The sequence below is a fragment of the Aedes aegypti genome, chromosome 2 (assembly GCF_002204515.2).
Source record: "Aedes aegypti strain LVP_AGWG chromosome 2, AaegL5.0 Primary Assembly, whole genome shotgun sequence".
NCBI classification, from domain to species: domain Eukaryota; kingdom Metazoa; phylum Arthropoda; class Insecta; order Diptera; family Culicidae; genus Aedes; species Aedes aegypti.
In genome coordinates, this window is record NC_035108.1 from 125,866,293 (window position 1) to 125,879,155 (window position 12,863).

The window sequence follows — 12,863 nt, forward strand, 5'->3', positions numbered from 1 at the left end:
TTAAATGTGACGGGTGGAGGGACAAAATCAGGACAAATTTTAGAAGCAAATTGATCAATCCAATCTTCTGAATATTCCAGAACAGATGTAGAAGGAATATTGTAATTTCTTAAATTTCGAGCAACAGACCATAATTCAGATATAGATGTTTCAGGATCAAGATTTTCAACAAAATTTCTCTAATAGTTTCTTTTTTTAAATTTAGTAACTCGAGTAAATTGAGCTTCAGTTTTGCAATAAAAAATATAATGCTCTCTTGATCCTGAACGCCTAAATTGTTTAAAAGCATTTGATTTATTTTTTTAAAGCAATTGTACATTCATTACCCCACCAAAAAGAAATGTGTTTCCTTTTTACTGGTCCCAATTTTATTTGTTTGCATTGTGATTTATATAAACATTTAATTATATTCTTTATAAAGCACTCGAAAAAATTTATTGCGGAAAAATGTGAAACTGTTCAAAATCAATGAAACAGTCATTCAAATCATCGCGCCAAAGTTTTGGTTCACCCTTCAGTATGGTGTATCGTGCAAAAGTTTGGGTTCACCTGAGCCGCACGCACATCAGTAAGAATAACTCTTTGCCTTTCGAATGCGACTTAAAGAGTTTCAATTGGACATGTAATCACAGAGATATGGACAGAACACTTTTGTATGTTTTTGAGGGGGTTGTTTCGGCCAGGACGTCTTTCCCTACGTTGTGTTATTACGAATGACGGACGACGAGAACAGAAGCGAAACACTTTCTACTCTTCTACTGATTTATTACCACCGAGAGGCAGCGTGCCTACTCGGTGGGGGAAACGATACAAACTACAAATCTTACATGCTAATGCGTGTGCCTTATATAGGCCCACAGTACGGATAGACAAAAAGCGTTCATTTCCCGCTCATGCTTCCCTTCGCAGTTTGGCGCGATGTTGGATTGGCGCCAACTGAAGAAGCTGCACGCTGACTGGCAGTGGAATATTCCACTGCGCCGATGAATGGCACAATAGGTAGCGTCTCTCTCTCCACACGCTTCAATTGAGCGGCAACTAGCGATGACGCGTCTGTGATGAGCGCGAACAGGGGTGAACCCAAACTTTTGCACGGGAGTGTAGAAAAACAAAAAAGTATTGCAATTTGAATAATCTTTTGTAGTTACAAAATTATGCTGCTTGTAGGAAGGTTAATCAAGCGGACTACAAAATCATCCAAAAACAAAATTTGATGGTCTTATTGAAAAACTTGAGATGTTCACACATACTGTGTTATGATATCTTCACAGTAAAAGCAAAACTCGTTTTTGATTTTTAGACTCGATTCTCTAAATTGTCGATTCATTAATATGAGACAGTTATGCTTCCACTGGAATGAAAAAAAGGGAATTGAAAAAATATTTTAAGAACAACAGATATGGTCGACTAATATGGGGCCCAGATAGCCGTAGCGGTAAACGCGCAGCTATTCAGCAAGACCAAGCTGAGGGTCGTGGGTTCGAATCCCACCGGTCAAGGATCTTTTCGGGTTGGAAATTTTCTCGACTTCCCAGGGCATAGAGTATCTTCGTACCTGCCACACGATATACGCATGCAAAAAATGGTCATTGGCACAGTAAGCTCTCAGTTAATAACTGTGGAAGTGCTCATAAGAACACTAAGCTGAGAAGCAGGCTCTGTCCCAGTGGGGACGTAATGCCAGAAAGAAGAAGAAGAATAGAAGAAAGAAGGGGTAACATTGATCAGCGGGGTAACATTGATCGGAATGACTCATCTCGTTAAAAGTTCAAATAAAGATTTATTGATGAAACATTTTCGAATAATGAATAGCGCCTCTCTTTCTTATATTCATAAGCTAATGAAAATATAAGTTTTTGCCAAAATTGCGTTTACTCCGTGCGTAAATTTGTCAACTTTTTGAATCAATGATTTCTAGCACTTTCACTAACACTACCAAAAATTCATGTCTCACATGAGTTCTGCAGACGATGTGATCAAGAAAAATGCGGTTGTTACTAAATATGACATCGCCGAAAACGATTCCGTTGTCAAATCTTTTATAAGTTTATTCATTTAGGCAACATTAACTAATTACAATTAAGAATGTAGAATTTCCTTAGGAAATTGCCTACTTTTAGGCGTATTCCGCGGTTCAAGGTGTTTTTAATTTTGAAATAACTCAAAAAGTAAATGACTTGTAAGAGTTTGGTCTTCATATTCGGCTTCAGGGGCCATGATTTTAGTAAGTAACGACATTTCTAATATTACCGAACGTTGTTTACTTGGGTGATCAATGTTACCCCATATCAGCTGAATCAAAAAATCACTTAAAACATTTAAACATGTTTAAATCTTTCGAAATACAAAATAAAGTATAAAGTTAGGAGCGGTGGGTGCCAGTACTTGTTTTAAAAATATAAAACTTGTAACATTTGTATTGTAAAATGAAAAATTTGAGAAAAACTCAAAAAAATGATCAATGTTACCCCGGATTACGGTAATCTAGTTTAATCAATTTTAACTATGTGTGTTAAAATAGTGAAGTCTACTTAAATCTTCGATTTTTTCTAACTAAAAATACCACATCAAATTCAAATTTACAAAACTGAAGACCACCCCCACCGCTCAGAAACTTATTCCTAATTGTCCTACTGGGCTCTATAGTACCAATTATGGCAATAGTGTGAACAAAAAAAAAATTTATGTCACTATTTCCCTAGAATAAAACGGCTAATATTCACAGAAATGATTAAACTATTTGTTACTAATGATATTTAGGCATTAGGTTTCTCCTTTGTCTCCTTCTCAGGGATTGAATCCTGAGAAAATTGGGAGAATCTCTCACGTATCGCTCTCTGTAACTATCATAATATGCTGCACATTATGAGAGACTGTTTATCGTATACTGAGCTACAACTTTGATCAGATTGGGGGGATAGTAGTGCATGATAAAATCCTTCTAAACATGCTCCAAACCTGGGGGACACTATTGCTATTGGAAGTTCGTGGATTGTTTATCGTGCCAGTAAAGAAAAACACCTACCCCCAACGGTAAACAAGCGTGAAAAATGGATGTTGTCATCGCTCTCTCTCTTTGGGGCTCTTGTTCGCTGCTTTCATTTATCAGACTTGTTACAACTTTCGATACATTAACGAACGTGGACCGCAACAGATGGGATGTTTTTCTTTGCTTGCTTTGATCGTGCTTCATACTCAAATGAGAGCGAATTCTGCAATTCCTGCTTCTTCTTAGCAGTTTGCTAAAGGACACCCGTATCGAAATGTATGTTTTTGCAATTTCTCATCGTAATAGGCTGTTTTTCATGATGCCAATCTGTCATGAAACGGCCTACTTTCCTGCACTGAAGTATGCAGTGCGGGAATAGTCATTACGCAACTGAAACCAATGCTGTAATGATTCATTACGCAACGCTTTCTCATTACGCAACTGTTTAGAGTTACGTAATGAATCATTACACAACAATTTTTCAGAAATTGTAAAATAATGGTGAATGCGTTCCGATATAATTTCTGATCTTCTATGAAATTGCAAAAAATGTTGTACGTAACTCGTTGCAAAACTCGATTTTTACAGCACGAGTCGTAATTATCCCACTCGGCAAGCCTCGTAGGATAAATTTACAACTCATGCTGTAAAAATCATCATTCTGCAACTTGTTTCGTAAACTACTACAGGTATGTTCCGTTTTTATCACGTTCCGATTTTGTCACGCTCCGATTTAGTCACGTTCCGATTTCGTCAACAAATTATTCCGTTTTTATCAACACAAAAAAAAAAGATTTTTTTTAATTTTCATAAAGTTTCAAATATAAACTAAATAACTTATTTTGAAGCAATTGAAATGCTTTTTAATAGCCTCAGAGTTGAATTTTCGTCATTTTGTAAATATTGAGCATCTGCGATACATGGTAGATGTCAAGTCATATACGATTCAATAAGGTTTGACTTCTTCTTATGCAATTATTCAATTGGAGTTTTCAAACGTAGCATGTTCTGTTGGACACAGATAGCCGTAGCGGTAAATGCGCAGCTATTCAGATCTACCTTTATTGTCGCTGACAAACTGGAGTTATCTTGCAGTTTGGGAAAAATTTGTATCACATTCCGTGTGTAGTATCTGTACCTCCCACCTCCCTCCCAGGACATTACCACAAGGCCAACGAAGGGGCTCTATTTTGGCCTAATGTTAAAATTAAACGTTTACTCCTCTTCTTGTTTACGGTCGAATGCTAGGGTAACGGTCGTATTTTGGACCCCCTAAGGAAGTGATTTTACATTTTTGTCCCAATTAATTAATTGCACATCGTAACCAGGTCAAAGAACGTGCCAAAATGTAGGGAAAAACTTCCTTTACGAGATAAAAATGCCCGTACGGTCATGTACGAACAAAAAGACGTCAAAAATAAATGAATTGTGATGCACTGTTTTTCATTATTTTGGACATACCAATACATTTTGGACCCTCAAAGTATATTTTTTGGACCCCCGGTATTTTTTATCGTTTGGCGACAAAGTCCACGGCACTGGTTCTATTGACTGTTTAACGATAAACTTGCGACGATCGACGCGCCACCATATTTCATATAACGGAGGGTATTAGAACTAACTTGGAGGTGATGATTTGGAGGTTATTTGGCAATTTAGAGGTTAAAATCCCCTCCAAACACTAGCGATTTTGCGGTGGGATGTTGACGTTTGATGACGAATAATATGCTTGCCCATAGTCTAATCAATTGATTGACAATGGAAAAGCGAAGAAATTCTACGCTTTTAGTTCAGAAATTAGAAAAAAGTTTTAGTTTACATTTGAAAAATTTCTGACGTCTTCAATTTCTGTGTATAACGTGTTGTAACGGTTGCATGGATGAACCGATTAAATTAAATTAATTTCAGATAAAATAAACACATTTTCCATGCACAAACGCTTGATGCAAGCGCGGAATGGTCCTATCTTTCCAAATGGCATGCGGATTGTATTGGTCTTTTGATTTAAACTGGAAAATTTGCAGGAAAATGGCCCAGGGGGTCCAAAATATATAGAGGTCCAAAATATATTGGTTACCCTATTTCGATCGAAAACCGTTTTGCATTCCCGTTTACGCTAGAAAAATCAAGTGGGTCATGGATTCGAACGAATAGGTTTCGATCGAAAATTAAATCCGTCGTAAACAAGAATGAGGGTATTTGCCAAATTCAAGGTAAAAGGTACGATAGCTACTTGATCTAAAATACATACGAAAAAACCAAAGATCACAATTTGTTTCAATTATAATGTATATTTTTATATAGCTATTGTACTTTAAATTCGAAAAAATCTGATGATAAAATCCTCTGGCTGATTCCATATTATACAAATTGAAAAGAGAAATTGAATAATTTCCTTTTAAGCACTGTTTTTCACTTCGTTATCTCCTCCAGTTCAAAAAACGATAACGACAAGCTTGAACGCATTGTTCAGCCGCTCAATTGAAAAACCGAAAGCTGGCACAAGCCAAAGGGGAAATTGCTTCTGTTTTTGCCAGTTCAATATTTATGATTCATCGCAACCGTTAGCGACGGCACGGGTTCAAACTGTTTCAAGGCAAGAAGAAAGAAGCATCTGAATTAATCTATAGCTAGAGAGGTGCTATCTGCTGTGGACGTAATGAATGGGTTTCGCTTTAAATTATACCGAGATGGTAAAAATTCAGCTGATGCTGAAAGGTTGCGATACGAGCATAGCCGCCTCTTTAGCTCAGATGGCAGAGCGCTGGTCTTGTAAACCAGCGGTCGTGAGTTCGATTCTCACAGGAGGCAGATCTATAATTTTACAGATTTGATTGATTGATTAAAGATTTTACAATTTTTGGGGTCCGTCAATATTTAAAAGTCTACAATTTGAATAAATTATTCTAGGTATTGATCAAAACCAAAACTGTGAAGGTGTTTAATATCAATTTCTGGAGGCTCCCGGATCTTATCGAAATGATTTTTTTTTTCCATTTCTAAGGACATAAAGTATAATGATGCATTTACCACACCCTGTGATACGTTATACCAATACAAGTTTTTCAAATAAAGCTCCCAGTTAATGAACTGAGAATGTGCTCATAGAACACTAAGCTGATAAGCAGGCGTCGTCTCAGTGGGGACGTAATGCCAAGAATAAGAAGAGCGTAGCATCAACAGTTTTCAACAGCTATTCAATTACAGAGAACCGCTTATTGTCACTCCATTAATCAACAGAAGCATCAGCACTCCGCAGTCAATGAAGCGAGAACAGTGTTTATTTTGCCATTGGCACAAATCACGACTTTTCGTATTTACTGTTTTGCCAGCCTTGTAGACTATAAAACCGTCGAGACAGTTACAACTGAACACGCAATCGTTATTTGCTTGCTCCAAATCAACCCACGACCACGGTATGGTTCGTATCCTTGGAATCTTTCGATTTTCTTTGTATCACGCCTGTTTGCCATTTTATTCGTATTTGGTGGGAATGAAACCAATGTCGCACGGAGAACCTTTAGTAGCAAACACCCTGGAGGCCTTGGAAGTAGGTCCAATGGGTCGGACTCGTTTATTCTTATTTGTTCTTCGCGCTCAACTGCATCAGATTGAACAACCCAAGCAATTTCACTTGATTGCAATATTCTGTGTTGATCTAGCTATTCTGCAACTGCCGTAATATAGAAGAATGACTGAAACGCCAATCAGTGCGCATCGATGCTTTAGATAAATTTTCCTAGCAGCAAATCGAAGCAACCTCTAGTAAAGGCTCTTTAATTTAAGTGAGGAAGTAAGGGGCGATCCATTAATTACGTAAGGGTTTATGGGGGGAGGGGGGGTTTGAGATTTCTTACGCGGCATACAATTTTTTTTAGTTTTCATACAAAAAATCTTATCATGGGGGGAGGGGGGTCGAATAATCCCGAAAATTGCCTTACGTAATAAATGGACCGCCCCTAAGGGACGCCGCTTATCGTGACCAGTTGTTCAGAATTTGGAGGATTTAGGCAGGAGATCTTGAACTCCATTAGGAGAATCAAGTTTCTCGTTCAAATCGCAAATAAAGGAGACTGTTGCGTTTTGCCGGAAAAAATTAAAGATAGCGAACTTCTTTTCAAACATCTTGAAGACAAGAATCTCTTTTTGTTTGCTTATGACGACAAATAATAACGTTTGTTCAAGGTATCTCAAGTGATTATAAGTCAACTGAAGAGATCAAAAATGAAATAAATGATTTTGTTTGGATTTTCCCCAGTCCAAGTAATTATTATGGAAAAGAGAACCCAATCTGGCATTCTTCTGAAAGGGCTTTCTCAAGAATATTATTTAGTTCACTTTAACAAAAGTGGTACCAAACATTGCCGCATGGATGGTATGATTTGCGGAGGTTCTTCTCACGATAAGGACGTCTGTGCTGTGAAGGAAGATACCAAAAAGTTTGTATGCGTAAATTGCGGGGGCAACCATAAGTCTAACTTTTGGGATTGTCCTTCGCGCAAACGAATCATTCAGGTTCATACCGGGCAGATGGACGGCAACGGTTTTCGTTATTAATCATACCCTTCATGTAAATTATAATTATGCTCATTCAAAAGCAAAATTTTCTTCCGTTGGGTTACAGTTCGAATCTTTTAATTTCGGATGGAAATATAAAAAAAAAATCCTATGGTTATATTGTCGCAGATAATTTCAGTTTCTCTTCTTCATGCTTGAGGCAAAATTAAAAAAAAAATAATTGTGGTAATATACATTGTGAGAATAATTCAAAGTTATCTGTCAAATCGGCCACTTCAGATTAATTATCAGAACTCCAATTCTGAAAGATTTCTTGTAAGAGGTTGTGTTCCTCAAGGCAGCAATATGGGACCAATATTATACAATACTTTCACATCTGACTTACCTGAGTTCCTCAGGGATGTCAAAAATACATGTTTGCGAATAAAACAGGCCTTTCCGCCAAAGAACGAAAAGCCTGCTTGTTATCTGTAGTATTTTGGATATATTTTCTTCATACTTGTAAAAATGGAATGCTTCTAAAACTTAACTTATAATATTCCCGCGTGAATCAAAAGCTTTTTATTTGAAATCTTCAAGTAGACAAGTTGTCACGACGAGAAGAGCTCCAATTAATTTGTCAGATGAAGTCAATTATCAGGTATCATGCTAGATACATATTAAACATTTAAAAGCCACTTTGAGGGCATTCAAGCCAAATGTAACAAATACACAAAATGTCTTTACCAACTCTTTAACACAAAAACAAAACGTTGTAGACATCTTAAGAACAAGCTTTTAATGTTCAATTTTCAGGCCAGTCATGTTGCTATACCAATATGGACTAGCTATTGTAATATCAAAAAGAAAGCTCTGCAGAGGATTCAAAATAAAATTTGGAAAATGATTCTGAAGCTCCCTCCCTGATATAGTACTAATGATTTACATAAAATATCCAATGTTGAAACATTGAAACAAATATCGAATGATATTATTGATAACTTGTACTGTTATAATTTACTTAAATTTGGAAAATTCATGAAAATTCAGTATTCCATCGCGATTTTGCGCAATAATTCAATTCAAGCTTCTTAAACTATATTATATATTTATAACATAACCCATACACCCTTTTACTAATCCCAGCTATATTTCCTTCGTCACTAACAATAGTTTTCTCATCTCAGTTTTCCAGATGCATCTTTCGACTTGAAACCACTTGTGGAAGATGCTGCCACAATTGAAGATACATCCATTCTCGCTATTTGTGCCAAGAGAAGACCAGCTGCAGAGTGAGGAAAATCGCTGATGCTGACTGCGGGATTTATGGCGTATTGAGTTCAAAATTGCATGCTGTTTGTGCTCCCGCCCCTCGCACGCCAGATGCGAGATTTGTGATCTAGGTTAAGGTTCGCCACCTGCTTCTCAGTGTGGCATTGTACGTGAGTCCGTTTTTGTGTTTGTCCTGTATGTGTGATTGAGAAAAAAAGAAACCAGTAAAAATGGGAGACAGCACGATGGGTTCCGTTAGCTTCCTCCATCTGGGGGACATTGTTTCCCTGTACTCGGAGGGAAGCATTTCCGGCTTTCTGAGCACGTTGGGGTAAGTGTCATGTGCGATACCAAGTCGACCAGTGGATTACTACAAAATTGTAAAGGATTTTATTGCTCAGCACGCTTTTTCTTACAAAATATGTTACAATTTTGGCTGTGTAATAGTTTAAAAACATTAGTTATAACTAAATTTCTCTTATATTCAACAAAATAAAAAACAAAATTTGTTATAATTTAATCAAAAGTAAAACTCAACATTTTTCAAATCAAATAAACATATGTTTAACTTCTTCTTCTTCTTTCTGGCCGTACGTCCCCGCTGGGACAGAGCCTGCTTCTCAGCTTAGTGTTCTTATGAGCACTTCCACAGTTATTAACTGAGAGCTTTCTATGCCAATGACCATTTTTGCATGTGTATATCGTGTGGCAGGTACGAAGATACTCTATGCCCTGGGAAGTCGAGAAAATTTCCAACCCGAAAAGATCCTCGACCGGTGGGATTCGAACCCACGACCCTCAGCTTGGTCTTGCTGAATAGCTGCGCGTTTACCGCTACGGCTATCTCGGCCCCTATATGTTTAACTTATTGTGTTTTATTTCATAAGTGAAGCATAACAAAATGACATGAAATATTATGCAGTTACGTAGAAAAATTTGTTTTCAAATTGTGTTATAATTATGTTTTCAATCTGAATTAATTTAAAGCAGCCTTTGTTATTATAACTGAATTTGTTTTGATTCTGTTATAGTTTTCTACACTAACTCATAATGCTTCTAACAAAAATGAAACAAAATTTGATATAAGTTACAAATTTTGATGTAATTCATGTTGTAATCCACTGGTCGGGAAGCCATAATCCAAATTTAAATGCATCAACAGACTAACGGAAGACCCTTTTCTATTTCCTTCTCCTAAAGCTTGGTAGACGACCGTGTGGTTGTCTGTCCCGGAGCAGGAGATCTGAACGATCCGCCGGAAAAGTTCCGGGACTGTCTGATTAAAATATGTCCCATGAATCGGTATTCGGCGCAGAAGCAGTTCTGGAAAGCGGCCAAACAAAGCACCACAACGAATACGGATACCAGCCTGCTCAAGCGCTTACATGTGAGTATTTTCAAAAATTGGCTTCAATGTTATATGTTTAGTGTTTCATGTTAAGCAATAACGATTTGTGGGTAGTATAAAATATTTGTTGATCTCTTAAACTTCCAGAAGTTTGGATGAAAGATTATTTAATTCTAGGGGAAGCTGGTCCAATTCGGACCCTGTTCTAATTCTGACTATCAAACATTTCTCAATACTGGCGCTACTGTAAAGATAGTGTGTAACGTTTTTCCAGCCCTTGTCTGGCTAGGATCTAACACAATAAATTTGACGCCTTTCAGTTAATTCGTTTGATTTTTATACAAGTTTGTTGTTTTGAAGTGCCTTAGTCTGCTATCGGTTAGCATTATTTCTAAGCTCCTGTTATTGACAATAATTCTCCATTTTTTCTGTGTTATTCCATAATCGAATCCTCCAAGCGTAAGCTTTCATCTGCTCATATGGTTTTGATATCTCTATGCACTGTTTGTGCTCTACTAGTTTTCACAAAATGTGTGTTGGTCCAATCTGGACTTTTTGACATGTTTCAATACGGACTTCTTGATTTTCAACGAGCAGTTAGTCTATTTCATAAGGTCCACCCCGTGAACGTCATCTCGACTTGGTAGAAAATCATGGAAGTTGTAATATTGATGGATAGTGATTCTATTGCTGTCAAGAAAAAGTCTTCGAATAAATCTAAAAAATACGGTAGACCACAAAAAACGGAATCAATAAATCAGCTACTTGGAAAGCATCTCCATCAATGTCACAGCCTATTTTGGATAAAGCTTTCCAAATTTGTTTGACAATACGATAAAAAAACGTTTGCGATTGCTGAGAACAATGCAATTAAATTCCCTTACCCGATACGATGTGTTTTAAACTTGAAAATTTGAAGTTTGGCATCATTTTAAAATCACTTTATTATAGCGCACTTTGACCCTAAAATGTATGTTGATACTTCTCCAACTTGATGTCCCTAGACTCGATGCTGTTTCTTTCAGTTTCTCAAACAAGTTCACCTATTTAACCCAATATTTTCATATCATGTTCAATATGTTGAAATTTTACTATATTCTAATCAAAAATGGATTTTCTCCAATGTATTTAACAAAAAGCTCCAGAATTAAAAATATTTTTTTCTTTATATCGATATCTCCCGTATACGATGGTCAGTTTAAAACCGAGTTAGGGAAAGTACGCTGTACTCAATTTTAATCAGTTTTGGATTTCATACACATTTTTCATAAAATTCACTTTTTACTTGGCTAGTTCTTACGCGAACTAAATTATTTTTTATGCTTGCACTTATATAGGACCTCCAACAAGCTTTGATACCAAACAAATCGGAGATATATTTTATAATTACCATAGTAAAAAGCAATAAAATATAGGGTGGTCCGAATAAGAACATTGAGGGTCCAAATTGGAACAGGGTTGGTCCAATTCGGACCTTTAGGAGAATTTTGTTCAATCATGTCTAGCCATGTCCTGGTAGGAGACATCACAAAACTCTCTGCGAGAAAAGTGTGCGCGCTAAAACAGGCTTTTAAGAATACATAAAACTTTTCATGCCGTCCATCGTGCTGAAAAGTTATCGTCAATAAACTGTTACTAGATCCGAGTTGGACCAGGTTCCTCTATTCATTTTATTAATATGCACATAAAAGAAGCGTACAATTTGAAACAAATTTACATCCGATCCTAAAATTACATGATCACACCAAGCCAAAAAAATACACGACATGACAAAAATAAGATGCAATGATCTACTTTTACGCCGTGTATTCGTTTTTGTGTGACGTGGGCCTTCCTTAGCCGAGTGGTTATAGTCCGCGGCTACAAAGCAAAGCCATGCTGAAGGTGTCTGGGTTCAATTCCCGGTCGGTCCAGGATCTTTTCGTAATGGAAATTTCATTGATTTCCCTGGGCATAGAGTATCATCGTACCTGCCACACGATATACGAATGCGAAAATTGCAACTTTGGCAAAGAAAGCTCTCAGTTAATAACTGTGGGAGTACTCATAAGAACACAAAGCTGAGGGGCAGGCTCTGTCCCAACGAGGACGTTAATGCCAAGAAGAAGAAGAAGAAGAAAAATAAGAAGGGTCCATGATTAAAAAAAAACTAGCATTTCAATGCTGTTAAGCTCAAAAATATTTGATAGGAACACTAATTGCAATTGAAATCTGTTTCTTTGCTCACTTCACTCGAGACGTCCTTCATTGACACCTTTCGGAAACAAACTATATTATCTGCACGATGACGCCAATAATGTGAATGGACATGCAGGTCTACGTCTCAAACGATTTCAAATTAAATCTTGCGTTTGATTTTCTATGCGTGGGGCACCTAGAATATAAGAAACAGCGCTTTATTTTTCATCTAGCACAAAAGCTTTGGGAAGATTCAGTTTCTTTGCCACATCACGAGTTGAACTGTTGGGATTCTTTTTGAAAGACTCGTTTGTGATCCTTAACACTATATGGAGATCCATGTTTGCCACTTTTTTCTTTCCGATTGATGGTCAAACGTTCGTGGCCTCCTATTCACCTGACTAAGGTAATAGTTACTAGAGTATGTATGGCCACCAAATGCAGACCCGGCTGTCACTGTAGCTACCAATCGCATTTACGTGAAAATCAATTCATTTTGTCATCTTCATTTCGTATTCATTCATTGTTGAGTTATAATTTAAAGATGGTGGCTGTTAGATTTTCCAGGAGCTGCTGAAT

The 12,863-nt window shown here is 37.0% G+C and overlaps 1 protein-coding gene and 1 non-coding gene across 5 annotated transcripts in view; both read left to right on the forward strand.

The window, feature by feature from the left end:
• The window catches only part of LOC5564815 (inositol 1,4,5-trisphosphate receptor), a 125,204-nt gene that overhangs the window by 39,465 nt on the left and 72,876 nt on the right, over window positions 1–12,863 (forward strand). For all 4 annotated transcript variants that reach the window (XM_021842234.1, XM_021842236.1, XM_021842235.1 and 1 more), the window contains exons 2-3: window positions 8,674–9,089; window positions 9,959–10,145. In XM_021842234.1, the coding sequence (XP_021697926.1) occupies window positions 8,989–9,089; window positions 9,959–10,145 (288 nt within the window). In that variant the 5' untranslated portion in view covers window positions 8,674–8,988. The remainder of the gene's footprint in view (window positions 1–8,673; window positions 9,090–9,958; window positions 10,146–12,863) is intronic.
• Window positions 5,728–5,800, forward strand: Trnat-ugu. The gene has a single exon. It is a non-coding gene; the product is annotated as a tRNA-Thr (tRNA).